Source organism: Lepidochelys kempii, chromosome 5 (assembly GCF_965140265.1).
Source record: "Lepidochelys kempii isolate rLepKem1 chromosome 5, rLepKem1.hap2, whole genome shotgun sequence".
Classification (NCBI taxonomy): domain Eukaryota; kingdom Metazoa; phylum Chordata; order Testudines; family Cheloniidae; genus Lepidochelys; species Lepidochelys kempii.
The window spans coordinates 26,037,254-26,058,609 of NC_133260.1; the positions used below are offsets into that span (position 1 = coordinate 26,037,254).

Genomic DNA, 21,356 nt, shown 5'->3' on the forward strand with positions numbered 1-21,356 from the left:
GTAACTATAGTCGAGCCACTGAGCAATACTGATAACAATATGATCAAGTTAATCTGGAGGTGAGAATCTAGTCAAAAAGTTCCTAAAGTAAAGAGTATATTAAAATCCTTAGGTTCATCATGGCATTTACTTAAGTATATCATAATGGAGTCACAGAAAGTATGCCGACCCCTAAATAACAAAGGAAACAAGAAGGCAAGAAAAACAGTAATGGGGTTAAATGGCAATGTACAGGAGGTCATTTCAGATGAAAAATCAAACCTATATGAAGCCAATAGAAAGAAACATAAACTAGGGCAGATAACATGTAAGATGGAAATAAAAAGGGTAAATAAATCAAAGTCTTTATATGCAGTGTTGTTGTAGCCATCTTGATCCCAGGGACAAGGTGAGTGAGGTAATATCTTTTATTGGACCAACTTCTGTTGGTGACAGACACAAGCTTTTGAGCTTACACAGAACTCTTCTTCAGGTCTGGGAAAGGGACTCAGAGAGTCACAACTAAATACAAGATGGAATAGATTGTTTAGCATAAGTAGTTAATACATATTTCAAGGAACCATTCAAGGTGAAGTAGCCTATTAACGCTTCTCCAGTCATAAGGGAGAAAAGGGGGAGGGAGCTGTGAGGAGGGTTTAATTGGGTCATAGATTGTTGTAATAAGCCATAAATCTATTCAGACCATGATTTTTAGTATCTAGCAAATTTATGAATTTAAGCTCCAAGACTCATCTTTTGAAGGGGTTGTACAGGTTTCCTTTGACGATGAGGACTGAGAGGTCAGACTGTGATCACTTTGTGAAACATGTTCACCCACAGGTGATATAATGATTTTCTCTTTTATCATTTTTCTGTGTGAGTTCATTTGAGAGCATAGCAACCATCTCATTTCACACACCTAGTTGTTATTGGGCCATTTAGTGGACAGGATGAGCTACACCACATGTGGTGATAGGCATGTGTAGGACCCATGGATCTCAAAAGGTGTGTTGTGGGGGGTGTTGATCATCATAACAGTGGAGCTAGGTCCACACATTTTATATTTGTTGTTCTGGCAGTGTCTGGTGCCATTTTGAATTGGTATGCCCTGGTCTGTGGGGACCTAGCTTCTGATGATGAGCTCAGCAAGGTTGGGGGGTTAGTTGAAGGTCTGAAGAGGGGGTCCAGGAAAGATTTCTTTCAGGATGTGGCCCCTATTGAGTATAAGTTGTAACTGTTTGATGATACACAGTATGGGTTCCAGTGTGGGGTGGTAGATGACATCCAGAAGTGTGCAGTTGAAGGAAGTTTTATTTCTGTATCAACACAGGTTCTATCAGGGCATTAGGGTGGCCCATTCCATGATGCAATCTACTTCTCTCATGGAGCGTTGTTTAGTGAAGTTGGTTTTAAGTGTGTTAAGGTGTATATCCTGGAATTTCTCCTCGGATCATATTCTGTGGTATCTGAGTGCCTGGCTGTAGATAACAGGTTTCCTGGCATGGTTGAAGTGGTTCCTGGATCTGTGAAAGTAAGGATGGTAATCTGTGGGTTTCTTGTATATAGTTGTCTGTAGGGTTCCATTGCTGAAGCTGATTGTGGTGTATGGGAAGTTGGTGGGAGTGTTCTAGAGAGGGATTAATGGATGGGTGGTGGCCACTGAAGTTGTGGTGGAAATCTACGAGGGAGCTTAGGTCATCTGTCTGGAAGATGAAAATACCATAGATGTTTCTCAGATATATCATTGGTTATGTGGTGCATTTGTCCAGAAATTCTTCTTCAAGGAGGCACATGAAGAGGTTGGCATATTGGGGAACCATCCTAGTATCCATGGCTATTCCCATGGTTTGTTCTTGAATGTAAAATTTGTATAGGTAAGGATGAAATGGATGAGTTTGGCAATGTGTTTGGGGCAGATGTCTGAAGGTTGTCCATTATCTTGTAAATATTTGAGGCAGGCAGCAATGTCGTCATAGTGAGGCATATTGGTATATAGGGAGGTGACTTCCGTGGTGGCAAGGATGGTGTTCTGAGAGAGGTTGTTAATGTTGCAGAGTTTCTGGAGGAAACTGGTTGTGTCCTGGAGGAAGCTGGGCCTTTCTGCTGTGAGTGGTTGGTGGATGGTTTCTAGGACTCCTGATATTCTTTCATTAAGAATACGGTGGCCAGTTGTGATGGGTCTGCCTGGCTCCTCTTGTTTGTGTATCTTGGGAAGCATGTAGGAGGTCCCTCAGATGGGTTCATGGGGATGAGGTTGTAGAGCTTTCATGAACATTGCATAGAAAGTAAAGTTAAGTGGGTGCATTGACCCAAAAGATGCCTACACATATGACATTGTGTATCACATTGAATCCTACACCAAGAATGTATGTAATGGGTTGTGTCAAATGGTAAAAAGCAACAGAAACAAATACCCATGTTTCTACTGCACCACAGCTGAAATCATTAATTGCCTTGAAAAGGCTCAAATGGATGGGGAAGTGGTGTCAATAGCTGATGCAGAAGCTAAGTACAGAGAAGAATGTGCTTTGAATGGCACTGAAGACAAACAAATGCTTACAAGAAAGGCTCTTAGAGCATTTATTGAAGATGAACTGTGGGAAAGGGACATACTTTTTAGCAATCCTATCTGCAGAAATGAATCACAATGCATATCCTTAAAAGCTGCAAAAGATGTGGCTCTATCAAAAGTGGCAGAACGCATGGATGTCAACAGTAATATGAAGACTGTTTGCAGCTGCTAAATTTTTGTAGAAAAGCTTTTTGTCCTGCAGTATGTGGGAGTTTCAGGGATCAAAACCTGATGCCAAACCTGAAAAATAATACCATATGACATGTACTACTTCCTGAAGTGGTGCATTGGTGATTGCAGTGACTTCAGCACCAATGAGAATGAAAGTAAGCAAGTGGAAAACAAGGCTGCCATTTTATCAGAAAGCCTCTGTCATAAATATAAAGGGAAGAGTAACGACCTTTCTGTATACAGAACTATAAAATCCCTCCTGGCCAGAGGCAAAACCCTTTCACCTGTAAAGGGTTAAGAAGCTAAGATAACCTCGCTGGCACCTGACCAAAATGACGAATGAGGAGACAAGATACTTTCAAAGCTGGAGGGGGGGGGTTGGGGAGGGGAACAAAGGGTCTGTCTGTCTGTGTGATGCTTTTGCCAGGACCAGATCAGGAATGCTCTTCAGAACTCCTGTAAAAAGTTAGTAAGCAATCTAGCTAGAAATGCGTTAGATTTCCTTTCGTTAAATGGCTGGTAAAATAGGTTGTGCTGAATGGAATGTATATTCCTGTTTTTGTGTCTTTTTGTAACTTAAGGTTTTGCCTAGAGGGATTCTCTATGTTTTGAATCTGATTACACTGTAAGGTATTTACCATTCTGATTTTACAGAGGTGATTCTTTTACTTTTTCTTTAATTAAAATTCTTCTTTTAAGATCCTGATTGCTTTTTCGTTGTTCTTAAGATCTAAAGGTTTGGGTCGGTGTTCACCTATGCAAATTGTTGAGGATTTTTATCAAGCCTTCCCCAGGAAAGGGAGTGTAGGGCTTGGGGGGATATTTTGGGGGGAAGACGTCTCCAAGTGGGCTCTTTCCCTGTTCTTTGTTTAACACACTTGGTGGTGGCAGCATAGGGTTCAAGGACAAGGCAAAGTTTGTACCTTGAGGAAGTTTTTAACCTACGCTGGTAAGAATGAGCTTAGGGGGTCTTTCATGCAGGTCCCCACATCTGTACCCTAGAGTTCAGAGTGGGGAAGGAACCTTGACAGCCTCATATACAAGTGCTTCAATGCAAGGCAGGTTTCCAACACATACATAACTGCGCATCATATGTATAGTCTACCATAACAAGTAGCTGTTGGTTTGAGAGAGAGAGAGAGATCTATCAGTGTTACATATGCAGAGCATTGGCTTCTCCATTGACTGTAACAAAGTATTCTACCTGGAGACTGCAATTGCAAACAAAGTTCTTTGCTGTGTGGAACTGAATGAAGGGTTGTCCATTCCCCCAGACCTCATCAAGGGTAAGTTTATATTTTGTGCTGCCGATAACTTAGACTTCCTTGAAGATACAACTGATGGCAATGGTACTCTTTATGCTACTGTCATGGTCAGGAGTATATTAATGGGAACCAGTCTCAACCTCAAGTGTTGTCTGGACTATCAAAGAACAATTCCTTGAAGGAGCTTCCTGACTTAATGACTCACTTTCCTACTAAGGTACAAAAAATCTGAAGCCAAGAAGTCCAGTTTTCAGTGAAGCAGCAGTTAAATTGACTGTAACAGAGTTTTCTATATTCACTATCTTTGATCTCACTTGGTTATTGTGCAAAACTGGGATGCACTCCAGAGGTTAAAAATCATTGAGTATGGCTTCAGATGAAGAGACAGAAGATGTACCATCAAATGATCTAGACACCCAGGACATATCATACCAAACCATTTAAGGAGAAAGGTACATTCCAACCTGGTCAGCCTTTAATTCAGCACCATACGAGGTACTGGAGCAAATGACCTGTGTATGCATCCTGCCAATCATACCTGTTAGCCCCATTGATCGCTCAGTTCACTCAGCAAAATTGCCACCAAGAAGGGATGCATTTATACCTGCTTCAAGGGGGCAAATTATCAAGCAATGGAATGGCTCCAGGATGATCGAGTTCATCCAAAACTACCCTCCCCTATCAGGCATGGATGGGTCTTGAAAGATGGACCAATGATACCAGTTATGTGTGAAATACCATGTGCTTCCAAATCAATCCTGCAGCTAATCAAATCCAAATGCTCACCACGCAGCAAATGTTTAGCCAGCAGCCTACCTTGTATGGACCTGTGTGAGTGTAGCGTAGACAAGGATTAGTGTGACAATTTGTCTAGCAGTGATGTCCTAGATGGAGATGACATTGAAGATGATGTTAATGAATAAATGTTTTCAGTCCTACTTGTCAAGGCTAACTTCTCTAGGATTCCCAAAGACCTTTTTTCAATGTAAGCAGTACAACCCTGTGTTAAAGTACAATTTATAAAAGTTGATGTTTAAATATTTTCTCAAATATATCTACATAATTCTTTTAGATTTGTCATGTTTGGTACTACTGTGTTCATGTGAGAAAAGACTTTCAAATGACACCAAATTCAACCCATTTCCAAAGACTCTATTATCAAAATGTCTATGAACTGGAGGACTTGGAGCTGGGAGCCGGGGGTGCAGGATAGGGGGAGGCAGCAAGCCCTCCCTGCCATGCCCTAGACAGTGACACCATTGAAATTATTATTACGTACCTGGTAGCAGCAGGAGAGTGGGTTTGTGGGGGGGGAGGGGTGAGAAAACCTGGATTTGTGCTGGAAATGGCCCTACTTGATTGTCATACACATTGTAAGGAGAGTGATCACTTTAGATAAGCTATTAGCAGCAGGAGAGTGGGGTGGGAGGAGGTATTTTTTCATGCTTTGTGTGTATATAAAAGGATCTTCTACACTTTCCACAGTATGCATCCGATGAAGTGAGCTGTAGCTCACGAAAGCTTATGCTCAAATAAATTGGTTAGTCTCTAAGGTGCCACAAGTACTCCTTTTCTCTTTGCGAATACAGACTAACACGGCTGTTACTCTGAAACTTTTTATGAAATACATAATCCACGTACAGAATTCACTGCTACAAGATATCATTAGATCCATGAGGTTAATGGAAGTCAAAAAAAGGATTACACATTTATATGGATTGTGGAAACATCCACAGTCATATAAAATATAGAAATTCTCACGCTTCAGGGCATAAACCAATCACTAACTTTTTAGAGTGAGAAAGAGGTTTATTGCATTCCATATATGTCTCTAATTAAGAACTGGCACCATCCTCAGCAACTGCTTCTGGTCATTGTGAGAAACAAAGTACTAGACAAGTGCTCAGATCTGACCTGGCAGGTTCCGTTACTACCCATGTAAATCAGTGGCATGCAGTTGTTCATTATGTCTTATTTGAAACAGAACATTATTCCCAGAATTGATGCTGAATCAGCATTAACAGCCACCCTCAGTTTGGTGCGTTATTTTTACCTAGTAGAAGAGTAAGAACGTCTGTCTCAGTTAGGTGTCAGGTTTTGGTGTCTTCTGTTTGCACCAGGAAGGAAAATTCAGATCTTGTACCTTGTAATGGAAGCACTGTCTAGTAATTTTCTTGTGGAATACATGTTGATGTTTTCAGTTTAAAACAGCTAGGTCTGGCTTTTGATCATGTCAAAAATAAAAATAATTTATTTTTATATTTTGTTCTGAAATATTCCACAAAGAAAGTTTATTTAAGAAATATGCACTGTAAATAAATCTACAGTCCTTTATGTCCACAACTGCATGCTTCTGAAATAGAGAAACAGGTTAGGGATTCACTATTACTTTTAAAAACTGGAAACTCAATGGTTTTACAAAACTGAGTTCCTGTTAATGTTCATTTCAAAATTGTTTGTCTTTTTATCTTTGAGAATTTCTGTGCTAGTTTCAATATTTCAATTATTTCAGGGGAAGAAATCTATTGAAGCTACAAAACTTAGTGAAGGACCCAGCCACAAAGTTCAGATATCAAGGTGATGAGCTCAGGAAAAAGCCCAGCATTAGAGAGAAGATTAGATTTAAATTTCCCTAGAATTCAGAAGTGCTTCGTAGTGGGTTAGGGTCGACCTCTAATTTTCTAACTGTGACCGGATGGTTCTACTGATGTAGAAACTAAATCCTGTTTGATGGTGTGTGGCCTGCCATCCATCCCATCTATACAACACTATGAGCCAGGTGCTGAAACAGTTTTCTACCATTTCAAGACCAAGCCCATACTGAAGTATAGACAGGACTATAAGAAGTTCTTTATCTGCTCGATAAGGGGATTTTTATGTTCCTTTTAAAATTCATTTTACAAAATGACGCATAAATTTTGTCTTTCAAAATAAACTGCTGGTGCTTAGATTCCTCTCGTAGAATCTCAGAAGACTCCTTTTGTTTTGCCCACATAGAAGAATATATCCGTTATATTCACTGTTACTCAAAGGAAAAAGAATAAGAATCATTTTAATAAATAAATTATTCTCAAAAATGCATTAGTTAAAATGTATTAATTTTAATTAATTAATTGGTCTCCCTTCTAGCAGAAAGTTTAGTTGTAGCACACTAAATTACTCTCCACCTGGTGTTTATACCTTTTGGATAATTATAGATAATTGTCATGTTTCCTAGCCACTAGAGAAACAGGTATAGTTTCTAAGATATGAATGTGGAAAATGGGCACTCTAAACTTGTTACATCTTCTTGGTGCGAAAGTGTCTAGAATTGAATGCAGTATTCCAGTTTTAGTTTCACCAGAGTCATGCTTCTCCCTGTCCTATGATATCATGGCTCTGTATAAGCAGCCCCAAAGCACGTTTGCCTTTTTTTGATGCCATTTGTATTGTGAGATCACATCTAACTATTTTACCCACTTTCATCCCTATGCCACTGTCAGCCTTATTAATTTTTTCTTTCTATGAATAATTTGTGTTTTGGACCATTTTGTCCATTGTGTTTAAACATGCTGAATCTCATTTGAATATAATCACTAAAAAAAACTGCAATAAAATATTCCCAAGGCTGGGTCTAGGATTTTGTAAGCCCCACGTTCTTCATGGCAGATTTACTCTCCTTCCTCCCCTCCCAACCACGTTTTCATCTTGTATCTCCTTTCTTCAAATTTACTCTTCCTCATGTGTCCCAGGGGAAATTGGGGCACAGCATCAAATTCCCTCCATCCCCACATTCTAGTCAAATAAAGGAAGAAGTTCTAGCAGCTGGGTGTTTTCTCACAGTTGGCCAACAGAGATCACACTGTCCTCCGCACTTTTAGCACTATCTATTGCTAGGCCATTAGTGAAATGTCAACTAATGCAGAAAGACAGCAAAAGACTCCATCATTGGGACTGTCCCACAAGCTGGGAGTTTTCCAGGAATTCAGTTGCATCTGTGATGGGTACATCCTAAAACCCGTCTCTGATTATTCCTAACCTCAGTTCTTTCTGTTTACAAGAATAACTGTACAATTCAACCAAGGGTCTGGTTTTGTTGTCGTACTATAGTTACCTTTTAAAATTCCACTCACTGACTTTAACAAACAGTATTGATTTTTGTCTTGGAGAAGCCAAAAGATTCTGTTACAAAATGGTTCTCCACTACAATGCAGAAGTGGTGCACCGTTTTACCATTCAGAAAGTTGGGCTTCTGATATCATAGATTGCTTGCTCTTTACTTATATAAAAGGTAGAGGAAAAACCTGTGCAACAGGTTGCGGGACGTTTTATGTGAGGCTTTGTTTCAGTCCAATGTTCAGACGGAATCAGAAACCTGAAACTCTTACTGAAAAAGGCCAGCTCCAGCATTCAGCCTCTTCAAGCCTGATCCTGCAGGGTACTAGAAACTGCTAAGAGGTGTTAAGCACCCTGCTTCACAGCAACACTGGATCAGGCCCTGCTTCCTGATTTGATTTTAATAGATAGCCTTATCACTATACTTTATCTTTAAAGGTCCACTACATCGATAAGCTGCTTTGTCTCATTGTTTAAGACTTTTAAAAGATAGCACTACAGATGAATTGAAACAAGTTAAGAAAATTTGCCATATCTTTTTCAGACTTATTAGTCACTTTAAAAAAACATTGTAAATATGTTCTATAGCAAGGATATAAAATGTGGTATTTAAATATTTAAAATCACTACTAAGTGCATGTTAAATATCTTTTTTATTTTTCATAGATTTTAAGGTCAGATGGGATTATTATGATCATCCTGGACTGACCTTCTACACAGCAGAGTCCATAAAATTTCACCCTAGTGACTCCTGCACTGGAGGGAATTATTCTTTTAAATCCTTTCCTGCACTGCTAATAACATTATCTGACCATAATTAATCCTCAAAACAAACCTTTCCAGCAGGTACATTATGTATCATTATACCAGTTTTACAAGAGGGGAAACTGAGATCCAGAGAGGTTAAATGACTTGCCTCAGCCATACATGATGTCATTGGCAAAGCAAAGATTAGAGCTCATCTCATAGCTCCCAAGCCTCTGCTCAGCCCTAGATCATTCTCTGCATCTCAGAAGTTCTGATTCCTTCTACTATGTAATGCTGGACAACCACTGTAATATTGCATACAGTGGTTTACAGAACAGCATATTAAATAACACAGAAAAATCAGCAGAAATTCTTGGCATCTCAAAAAGAAAAGGAGTACTTGTGGCACCTTAGAGACTAACAAATTTATTTGAGCATAAGCTTTCATGAGCTACAACTCACTTCATCGGATGCATGCAGTGGATGCATCCGATGAAGTGAGCTGTAGCTCATGAAAGCTTATGCTCAAATAAATTTGTTAGTCTCTAAGGTGCCACAAGTACTCCTTTTCTTTTTGCGGATACAGACTAACACGGCTGCCACTCTGAAAGTTGGCATCTCAAGTTTCAGGAGCTGCAGTAACTGCTTTCACATTCAGATAATATTCACAGAACTATTCACTGAAGCCCCAAGTCTCCACTATGTGCAAAAAATGGCCTTAGTGGACAGAAAATATAGCCCTTATAACACTGTATAAGGTTTGAATCCTGACATGCTCAAAGACCCTTCCTTACTGATTTCTGTGGGGCAAAAGGATGCCTCCATCTGAAGATAATTACAGGATCAGAGCCTAAGTAAGAAGCCCGTCTATTCTACTTGCTTATTATTCAGTACGGTGCTTATTAAGTGTAGAAATGAAGTGTCCACATACATTACTCCAATAGATTCTTTATGCACAAGAATTGTGTTTTCCATACAAAGAAGAGGACCACAGACAACTCATGCCTCTCCATACTGGGGGGTGGGGGAGCACAATCTAAAGGGGAGAATACATGACTGCTCCATGTGTCTCCTCTGCGCAGTGACACCCCCCGCACCCTAAGCCCAACCCAGGCCGCTGTGTTCTCCCTGCTCCACATTACCTGTGAGGGAGAGGGCTCTGTCCTCCTCTCCCCGCACTTCACCCTGGCACATTTGGCCGCTCTCCCTGGCAGCCGGGCGGGGAGCAGGATAGAGCTGCTTCTGCCTGAGAGAGCCTGGCTGGGAGGCAGCAGGGATCCCCCACCCCGCCCCAGCATGCTTGTCCCTTGTCCCTAGCAGACGAGCCTGGGTAGGGTGTGGGCCACCGCTGCCTCACAGCCAGGCTCTCTCGGGCAGAAGCAGCTCCATACCGCCCCCCACGCGGCTGCCAGAGAGAGTAGCCAAATGTGCCAGGGAGGGAGGCACAGAGAGAGAACGACAGAGCCCTTTTCCTCCCCACCCCCAGCAGGCTAATCTGAGGCGGCACTTGACTCACATATACCCCCCCCAGATACATCGCCTTTGAAGAGAACAACCACAATCATACTGCAGGAGAATTTAAGGACAGCTCCATCCACAGAGCAAGGTGCCAACTCTATAACATGCTTTGTGACCAGGTAACCTCATAGATTCCTTCTCTCCCCAGGCCATATGACCTAATATTCAGTGCATTACTGTTTTTTATTTGAAATTGTATATTTTAATATTGTAAAGGGACCTGGAGCATTAACTGGGCACCTAATGACTGAATAATATTTTCTATAAATTTAATAAATAAATAAAATTATAGTGCAAGCAATAAGCCACCTTCTGATATTCTTACTCATGTGCAGAAGCAATTCCATTGACCTCAATGGGACTACTCAATGTGAGTAAGGATATGAGAATCTGGTCCGTAATAAACTCTGTATGTTCTACTGAGACACCTAATGGCAATCACTGCACACATATTTATGTTCAGATTATGTTACTAGTGCTTAACCTAGAAAAGTAAGTCATGCTTTTTGTTTCCCTCAGGCATAATCCTTGGATTTTGTCTCCGACCATACAAAATGAGCTACCGGGAAGTCAAGTACTTTTCCTTTCCAGGAGAACTACTGATGAGAATGTTGCAGATGTTGGTCTTACCACTCATCATATCCAGTTTAGTTACAGGTACAAAAGCCTAATCAACTTTTTAAAAGTTTTCTCTCCTCTTCATGAATTTGTTAAAGATAAAAACATGAAGTCATAAAAAAATGTACACTCCATAATCTAGACAGACATGGCATTGCAAAGCTATATAATAAATTATACTAACCTGCAACATGAGGTATTGCTCACAAAAAAGTAGATCCACACTCAAAAAACAGCCAAATGATCCAAAAGCTGGATTTTTCAAATGCCAAAGTCATTGTAACTACACAAAACAACATATCTACTATCAAGTTGCAGTTGGCTGTACTCTTCTTCCTTGCCCTTACATCCTGTCCAGAAACTGTCTTCCACAATGTCCTACTGCCATTAAGGGCAAGAGAATAGTATATATTCCACTGTTGTTCCAAGACTGGGTGGAGATTTAAATTACTCTGTGCTGAGTTTGGGCAGGTACCTCTGCCACTCCTCTGTCACATACTTGTCTACCTCCAGTCTGTTCAGTGGCAGGATGGAGGCCAGGAAAATATGTATCTGTTGTGCAAGAGACTTCAGCCTCCATTCCATCACTTGTGGAACTTCCTCCTCAGTTCTGGTTTCCCTTTTCCACCCAATAGGCTCTTCTAAGCCTCAAGACCCCATTATCAACTTGCTCCTGGTATTAGTCAAGCTAGTGATGAAGTTGCAGATAAGGAGAATAATAAAAATAAATAATGCATTGTCCATTTCTAGTGACTTTCTTACAAGGTTGAATGTTAATTAATTAAGGCTCACAACATATATGTGAGGTAGGAAAGTATTATTATCCCTATTTAATAGAAGAAGAAACTGGGGAATAGAGAGGTTTACGATTTCTAATGTTACACCACAACTCAGTGACACAGCTAGGAATAGAATCCAGAACATATGACTCCATTTTATGATCTAAGCACAAGGCCACACTAGCTTTACTGGTATAAGATCCATAAATAGGGTGACCATATTTCCCTTTGCTGAATACAGGACACCTGGTAAAATTACTCATATTCAAGCGAATTCAATGGCAATCAATCAGAAGTATGCAGTACAAATGTTCAAATTAACATCAAGTTGATTGAGCCCTTGTTAAAAAGAAATACTGCGTAATTGGATTCTTTTTATTTACCTTCTTATCTTTAAGGTTCACACAGGGAGAGGTAACACACACACTCTCCCATACACCTCTCTCGCACAGGGTAGGTAACTGACCAACCTGACCCTCCCTGCCCTGCACTCTCTGCCCTCCATGCCTGGCTGAGCCCCTGGGACAGATCCGCCTCTCCTGGTACCTGGCCCCACATCTTCCTGAGGCAACTCATGGGGGGGAGGAGGGGACATGCAGGGTCACATGCCTCCATCCCCAGATTTCTGCCAGGGTTCACACCAGAATGTGGCCAGATGCTTTCAGATGCTTCCAGCCACAGGGGTGAGGAGTGGGGAAGGGATGACCTGGCCCATGTCTTTGCAGAGCTCATCTCTTCCCACCCCTCCCCTGTTTCCCTGTGACTGGAAGGAGCTTGTCCCTTCCTGCCCGCACAGTGTCGAAAGGCAGCTAACACCTCCAGGCTGCTGCTGGCTACCGACATAACCGAGCTGCCTCCTGTCCCCTGGCTACAGCACGGGCAGGAAGAGGTTAAGCCCTAAGGATGAATTGTGCACCTGGACCTAGGGAACCTGACTACTGGGGCTTCAGCGAACCCAGCCAGAGAGTTGGCTCAGCAGGGACAGGTGCCTAGGGGACCGAGCAGCCCATCATTCCCTGTGGGGCAGGACCCAGGACGGGGTGGAGGGGCGGGTGAAGAGGGTGCGAAGCCCCTGCCCAGGGCACTTCTGTGGAACCTGCAGGGTCGGGGCACGAACAGGCTGGAAATTGCTTCCCCCCGTCCCCACACCACTCCAGAGCTTAGCTGAGGGGTGGCGAGGTTTCCCTGTGCCAGCGCTGTGCAGGACTTTGTCACATCCAGGGTTCGGTTCTTCCTGGCCAGTGCCCTGGGCCGAAGGGTCTTGGGCTTTCCTGGGGTGCCGGCGCAGCCAGAGGCAGTGAAGGAAGGAAGAAGCCTGCCAGCGAGGCTGCTGGTGCGCTGAGCACTCCGACCAGGGGCTGGTTCTCCGCACAGCGCTGGGAGCGGGACGTGCCCCGCCGAGAGGGATATGGAGGGGCAGCGGGGTTGGGGGGTAAAGGGACAAAACAGGGAGAGGACAGCAAGAGGGAGAACATGTAAAGGGCTGATGGGTGGGAGCCAGAGGCAACACATAACCAGCTGCTGCCTGGCGCCTGCCCACACTCACCAGCCACCACAGCTCGCAGTGCAGTGCCAGCCAGAAACAGGATGGGGGACAGGACTCTGGTGATCAAGAGCCAGTCTGCAGATTGGGCTGCACGGACGGACCAACAGGGGGAGCGTCCCACCCCACACGCAGCAGCATTACTCTGCCACCAGCCTTGCAAACCCTCCCCCATTGTCGGCCACTGGACCTCCCCTCCCCCCCCACTCACCGCTGGTGGGCAGGCAGCTGGCAAGCAGGGATCCGGCCAGCAGCAGGACCTGCTAGTTCTGATGAGGGGGAGGCAGAAAATACGGGACAATTTGCCCGTTTTTAAGAAAAAGTCGGGACACCTCCAGGAGGGCTTAAATATGGGATTGTTCCTTTTAAAACTGGATGTCTGGTCAACCTATCCATACGCTGAGTACAGCAATCTTCTGTTCTAGTGGTTCTTAAACTTTTTACCATGAAGACCCACTTTTCTGAAAGCAAATGAGCACAGACTCCACCTTCACAAGTGCTAGAGAATTATGGGTTCTTTTTGCTATGGGGCAAAGGGGGAATTGCCCCCCTTCCTGACTTTGCATAGCTCCTCGCCAGCTGGCACTGTGGTATCTCCCCCCAGGCCCATGAGAGCTGCTGTGGGACAGGCCAGACCAGAGGCCAAATCTCTGCGATGTCAGTATCACCCCATGGTCCCCATTAGCCAGACAGGAAGCAGCAGCGATGGCCTGGGCTGGAACTGAGCAGAGAGTGACCCAGACCCCGATCCCTGCCATGGAACAGCCATCAATGAGACACCCTCCCAGCCCTTCACCCCCTGGGATAAGACAGGGACGCCACCTCCAGGTTGGGAATGGCCTGCTAACTCCCTACAATGAGCCAGAGCCTCAGTGGGGAGGTAGAAGTAGGGATGCTGACACAACTTTGCACTCCTTGAATTTTTCTGAAATAATGCCCAGGAGACAATATTCATATATATCAGCTATTAATGAAAAACTAGATTGCTAAAGTATGTAGTGTTATAATAGTATTTATTTTGACAAATGTTAGTGAGATAGAGGAGTTTGTTTCTATGTACATAGCTTATACAGATGTGGAAAGTCTGACCCAAAGTGAAACTAGAGACTCAGTTGTACATCTCCCTACGGGAATTGGGATCCTGTTTCCTTTGATTCCCGTTTCTCCCAACCTGCTCTCCATCCTTCTGTTGCCCCTCAAACTCTCTCCCTTTCACCTCCTCCCACCAGCATGGGAAGGCACTGAAAGCAGAAGAGGAGAGTCAATCTCCCTGCCCTCAGTGCTGAGACCACTGCCACCCCCAGTGACTTGGATGAATCACTGCAGGAATAAAACCCCTGCTCAGTCCCTGTATCCCTTCATCCCTGCTGGGTGAGTGAGAGAGACTCTAATTGGAGCTGGAACAGCAAAGCAAGACATTTGGAAGAAAGCCCATGTAGTGATTTGCATTGTCTTATTTTCAAAAGTGTAAATAAAAAAGAAAGAAGACAGATTGAGAGAGCCTGTTCTGCACAACGTCCATGGCCTCAGTAGAGGCTTTTGTGAAACAACAGTCTTTAAATGGGTTCTCAGCCCCATGTCTTCTGAAAGAACCTTACATCACCTGATATGAGCAACTCCTAGTTTTATAGATCTTCATGGCTGATATTTTTCCTGTTACACTCCTCTGAGCCTTGTACTTTTTTTAGTCTTCTCCTTTTCATGAGAGGCATTAATATTACCACATTTAAAGGTTTTGGCTAAAACTGACAAGCTATCCATCCATCTAAGGTACTTATATGGTCGACATCACTATAGGAGCTAAGTGCCTCAATGTATTTATCCTCACAGCACTCCTGCGAGGTAGGGCTAATCCATGCTCTATGCTTTGAACATAAACTAAATATATAATATAATATAATTAATATAATATATAATAAAACCCCACAGTACCTCAACCAGGGTCGGGAGAAGAGCAGAATACTCCATGCAGGCCACAAGGGACAGATTTGATTCTCCAAGGAAGTGCTTATATATTTTTATTTTTTAATAAATTCATTGGATAATATCAGTGTTTATTTTTACGCATTTTTTATCAATTTAAACCAGTGGTTCTCAACTATTTACCATTGTAGGCCACATATGCAGCTCTCTATGGTTATGTGGGCTGCATCCACACAATATATATACTCCCCGTATGGCTCTGAGAATGTCACATAGGCTGCAGCTGTGTGCTGACTGGGCCGCAAGCAGCCCCCGGATTGAGAACCATTGATTTAAACTTTCGCAGTGATACTACTTGGTGCTCTAGTGCTACAAATAACAATATACATAGATATTTGGTGCAACATTATCTAAACTGATAGTTCTGCAAATTGTTTGCATAGAGGTTTTATAAACATATACACATGGGGATTTGGTGCACAGTTACACTCAGGTAAGTATGCAGTAAGTATTTAATTTATAAATGACAGATTATCATCTTTCTAGATATAGTATGATGTAATTTTTAATTAAATTCATATTTTGTGTATTATAAGTAACTCACTAGCTAAAAGCCTAATGCTTCTCAAACCAGACTTGGTATCATATAATCCAAGCTGTTATTGTTAGTATTTTGAATATATACCTTTGTTCTTTGTAGATTTGGGAGAGAGTCTCACAGAACATAATGCTCTGGGTTTCTGCAAACTTTTATGTATGTGTGACCAAAATATTTGGATGTGTGGACAATCCCAGGAGGTGTATATGGTGACATATTTGCCCATACACTATAAAATAGATCGGGGCTGTTTAATTTTGTTGAGGATTACTGAGGTGTAGAAGAAGTTACAAGAGTGTAAAACTGAGTCATAATTACACAATAGTTTCTGGCTGTTACACAGGTAATAGATGAATTCAGAAATTGAAGGGTTCTAATCTTCCGTCAATACATCTACATAATTCTGAAAGTTATACACATAAATTCATGGGAGAATAAACTTCAAAGGCTGAAGACAACATATTGGCTGTACATTCACATCCCGAGACTATTTTGGTCTTTTTCCAAAAGAAACAATTCAGAACCTCCTTTCTTTGGCTATTGTAATATTTAACAGAAATAAGCATATATGGATTTATTAAAAGCAATTTTATTGACCATATACTTTGCAAGGGTCATTAGTCTTGCAATACTTTTTATGAGGATTATGTACCAACATTTTTGAGACATTACATCAGGATCACCATGCAATTAAGATGCCTACATTGAAATATAAAGCTTTAAACTTTGCCCTACAAGATTTGTCTGAGTATTTCAAACAGCGAGACAATTATTTAGTGTGCAATGGTATCATAGTGAGGTATGGTTTAATGTCTAAGCCACACATTTCTGAGCAAAAATTCACCCAAATTATTCATGAGCAGTCTTTTTAAAGAACATAGTCTCTATGCAGAGTCTGAGACAAAATTTGAAATCCAAGGAGTTTTGTGAAAATTTCATTGCAAACTTTTGCAAAGCTCTAAATGTATCCCAGACTGGTGGAGCCTTTGGAACTCTTTCCCTTATATTTTTGTAGTAGTTTGGGATTTAGTTATACAGACATCATTGATTTTTAAAAGTGTTTTTTGTGACTAAATCCTTGTAACAAAAAAGGCCTTTTCCCCTGCTCACTGCCATGCCCACAGTTTCTGTCCAGATTGTTTTACTGTCCAAACTTAGATCAAATCAACAAAAACACAGTTCCTCGGCCCACTCTGGGCTACATCTCCCAAGGGTGTTTCCCTCTTTAGTTCTCAGATTCCTTCTGCCCTGTTAAGTCCTGGGGACTTCAACAGATCGGCTGCTTCTGCTTCCCAGCCTTCCCTCCCAAGGGACTCTGACAGTCCTGCTGCTCTTCAAGACTCTCTATTCCCAAAGAGCAGGCAGTGAAGGCCATGTCTGCTCTCTGCACCCCTTTCTTGACTGTCTCTCAGGCTCCCCTTCATTAGGTTTTTCTCTCTCTCTCTCTCTAAGCCCAGGTGCTCTCTTTTAAAGCTCACCTGGGGGTCAGTTGGCCAGTCACAGGTGAGGAGCAGGGCCAAAGGGCCGTTGCCACCCTTGTGACAAATCTGTGCAGCTCCCTAAACTTATTTAGGGATTATCAAATGTGATATAAAATACTAAAAAAGCACTAAGAAAAAAATAAGTTTTTTTCTAAAGGTAACAATTCTAGATTCTGCAAAAGCTCCACAGGCCTACACACTTTGGATTTGCTCCAAATCCTACGGAGACTATTATTGACATCAGTGAGCTTTAGATCAGGCTTTTACGGTATTGTAGACCTTAATCTACAATCTAAATGGCCCACCTGATGATCACTTTAGATAAGCTATTACCAGCAGGACAGTGGGGTGGGAGGAGGTATTGTTTCATATTCTCTGTGTATATATAAAGTCTGCTGCAGTTTCCACGGTATGCATCCGATGAAGTGAGCTGTAGCTCACGAAAGCTCATGCTCAAATAAATTGGTTAGTCTCTAAGGTGCCACAAGTACTCCTTTTCTTTTTGCGAATACAGACTAACACGGCTGTTACTCTGAAACTTAATCTTGAAGATTCTAGAAAATGGAATCAGGAATCAAAATAATGTCCCTATCTGCTGCAGCACTTCAAAGAGTACTGTAGAACTGACAGGCTCAGCAAACATATGGGGAAGGTTATTAACACCAGATGACACAATTATTTCATTATCACAACACTGTGTTCAGCATTGTACAAACATACTGCGATTGAACTGAACGTGTACTTCTAAGAAAACCCAGGATGTCAACACCACTGCAGTCATTTGCCCTTAATGAGCCACATACAATTTCCTATAATTACATCTAAAGGCTCTGCTAACAAGCATTTCCAAATTCTGGACTGTGATGGTCAGAACTGTGTCCTTCCCTTCCTCACCCTCCCAAGACACTTTCAGTGTATCTTGACCTCTCTTCTATTTGCCCCACAAAATCACAGCATGAGGAAAGAATTAGACAGAATGCAACATGTACAAACTTTATTTTTCCTTTCTCCAACTGTGAAAGAACATCCAACAAAAAGCAATCAAGACAAATCAGGTTATGACTCTTTGGCTGTTTGGTAGCTTCAAAGCAAGTTCACAAATTTGGGAATTGGTCCTCTGCTACCATGGGCTTCCAAGCATCTTCTTCATAGATTTCCCTGTCCTCCCATGTTGAAATATCCTATCTTGGACACAAAGGTGGCAATGAGTGGGCCCAGTAAGGTGACCAGATGTCCCGATTTTATAGAGACAGTTCTGATATTCAGGGCTTTGTCTTATATAGGCACCTATTTCCCCATCTCCCTGCCCAATTTTTTACACTTTCTATCTGGTTACCCTAGTGTCCAGATACAAGGAGACATGCAATAGTAATATGGCTGTCTAAAGAAGGAATGACACTTGTAGATTTAAACAGCATGCCTAACTCTTCACAATCTTTCATTAACACTTAGTATTATTTATTATGTGTATTATAGTAGAGCTAAGGAGCCGCAATCAAAACTGGGGCCTCATTGTGCTAGGCATTGCACAAACAAGTACTGAAGGACAGTCCTGCCCCAAAGAACTTACCATCTAAATAAATAAGACAAACACACGTGGAGTTGTAACAGAGGTACAGAGAGATGAAGTGACTACCTGACATTACACAGCAGGTCAATGGCAAAACTGAAAATAGAACCAAATCTCCTGACTCCCAGTCCCACTGCCCTCTCCACAAGATCAAAATATTTCTCCAAATGCTATAGAATTCTCTTAACCCAAAGATACTTATGTAACAATGCAGTGTAGAAGATTGGGTATGGAAGGGTTATCCAAGCATACATAATCATCTTGATTGCTGTTAGCTGTACCCAAATTCCAAAACAAATGGACTATCTGAACAAATGTGATGAGCAAACAGGTAGAATGCTCTCAAATGGTTTGGCACATAAGATCATATATGTTTATATTATTCAAGTAAAAAAAAGGGAGCATTCACATTTCATTCTGTACAGTAGACAACAATTCATACATCAGTATGTGGTGTAGTTTTGGTTTTTCAGTTTACTGGTATAATTTTTAAGGCTGCTAGTTCTGTGTTCAGGAGCTGTCTCATTCCACATTTACTCAAATTATCTAGAGTTGATGGGCTATTTTCTATGCTGGTGTAAGCGAACAAAACTCCATGGACATCAATGGAGTTATACCTATTTATGACAGAGAATTTGTCCTGGTGTATCTTAGTACCAGGTCTGCTGCATCTCTGTCCAAATTGGTTTCTTTTACTAATTCCATTTGTCTAAGGACATTATTCTAAAAAGGAGCCATCAGACAATCATGCATCATATGTATTAATTTAGTTTTGATAACATTACCTTTGGCATCAGGCAATAAATATGCCTCTAAGGCTTAACTGGATGAAACTCCACTCCAGTAGGTTCTATGGATGACACCTGTGGGCACTATCAGCAGCACCCTGATCACTGACATTGCTTAAAGAAAGCTGCAGGCCCAGTTGGAGGCAATTATACACTTTCTGTTGGGGGATTGTGAGCACCTGGATGGCAATCACCAAAATAATTGGGAGAATATAAGTGGAAGAAACAGGAAGCAAGGGGCAGCTCAGAAGAAGACTCAGAGGGTTAGCCTGGGCTGAGGAGTGAGGGTTGTAGGGAAGCCTACCCTTGCTGTAAGCCTATTGAGGGGACCTGCACGAAGACAAGAGATCCAGGCACCATGAACAAGATACTGCACTGGCTAGTGGAACAATGAAAGGAGATGCAGCAGACCAGCAAGTGGAGAGGCAAGCACTTTTGAGTTGGCAGGCAGAGCAGCAGCGAACATTGCAAGAATTAATCAAGGAGCAGGCTGAGGTACAGCAACTGCTCCTGCAGGGGCTGGTTAGGGTGACCAGATGTCCTGATTTTTTACACTTGCTGTCTGGTCACCCTAGTTCCAGTGAAGGAACTGGAGATTGAATGGTGAGCCTGTGATTATGTAAGGTGAATGGGAAATGGCCCCAACACCTTTTTATTAACCTTTGAGTGGGTAGCTACTAGCGCCAGAATGGACAAGGGTTTATGGACACTTTGGCTAGCCTCTTATCTGGCCAGCGAGGCTCAGGAAACCTATGTGGCCCTGAGCAAACACCAGGCCAAAGACTATGATACACTGAAGGCTGCTATTTTGAACAGGATTGGCCTGTCAGCTGAGAAATATGACCAAAAATTCAGGACAGCCAGATGGAACAGCAGGATACATCCCAGGGCCTTTGTGCAGAAATTGTCAGCAGGGGCCACACAGTGGTTGCAGCCGGATAAACAGGGCGCTGAGGCCCTAATTGACTCCATTATTCTGGAGCAGTTTACACAGAGCCTACTCAAGATGAGTTCAGGCACCAGCCAGAATCATTAGAGGCAGTGGTGAAATTAACAGAAGAGTATGTGGAAGTGGACTTTTCATAAAAGAGCTGGGTACCCTGATGACCAAGGGCAGGGAAAAGAAGGCGGAAGAATCTCATACAGTGAAGCACAAGAAGGGAACGTGGGGAGCAAATGATGGTGCCTCAGATGCCCACGCAGTAGTCTGCTACCAGTGTGGAGGCAAAGGACACATAAAGAGTGACTGTCCCTACATGGACTACAGGTTCTGAGAGTGGACAGGTGTCAAAAGGGGACTTGGGATAAGAATGATTTCTATCAAAGTAGGCAGAAGAACAACAAGGGGTGTTGTGGATTCAGCGGCAGCATGTTCCCTTGTATGGAGTGCCCTGGTAAGGCAGCAGTGACGACAGGAGGGGGTGATATTCGTGATCTATTGTATACATGGGGAAAAGAGCATTTATCCTGTGGCCTTAATCCCCTTGCAAGTAGCGGGGAAGTTTAGATGGCAGGATGTAGGGATAGTAAAGTCATTGTCTTACACAGTAATGCTAGGAACTGACTAGACCCCATTCCTCTTATGTAGAAAGGGTAGAAAGTGGGAGAAGGGACCCTAACTGATGGGTCAGCATGAACAGCTCACGAGTGGACACCCTCCAGGGAGTCCTCCAGGTCCAGTGTGTGATAACTCTAGATGTAAGAAAACA

At 42.4% G+C, this 21,356-nt stretch overlaps 1 protein-coding gene across 3 annotated transcripts in view; it reads left to right on the forward strand.

Moving 5' to 3' along the window:
* SLC1A3 (solute carrier family 1 member 3) overlaps positions 1 to 21,356 on the forward strand; it is a 94,398-nt gene that overhangs the window by 15,615 nt on the left and 57,427 nt on the right. For 2 of the 3 annotated variants that reach the window (XM_073343771.1, XM_073343770.1), the window contains one exon: positions 10,867 to 11,004. In XM_073343771.1, coding sequence (XP_073199872.1) covers positions 10,867 to 11,004 — 138 coding nt within the window. Of the gene's footprint in view, positions 1 to 10,377; positions 10,467 to 10,866; positions 11,005 to 21,356 lie in introns of those variants that run through there. The other variant, XM_073343772.1, reaches the window with a different exon arrangement.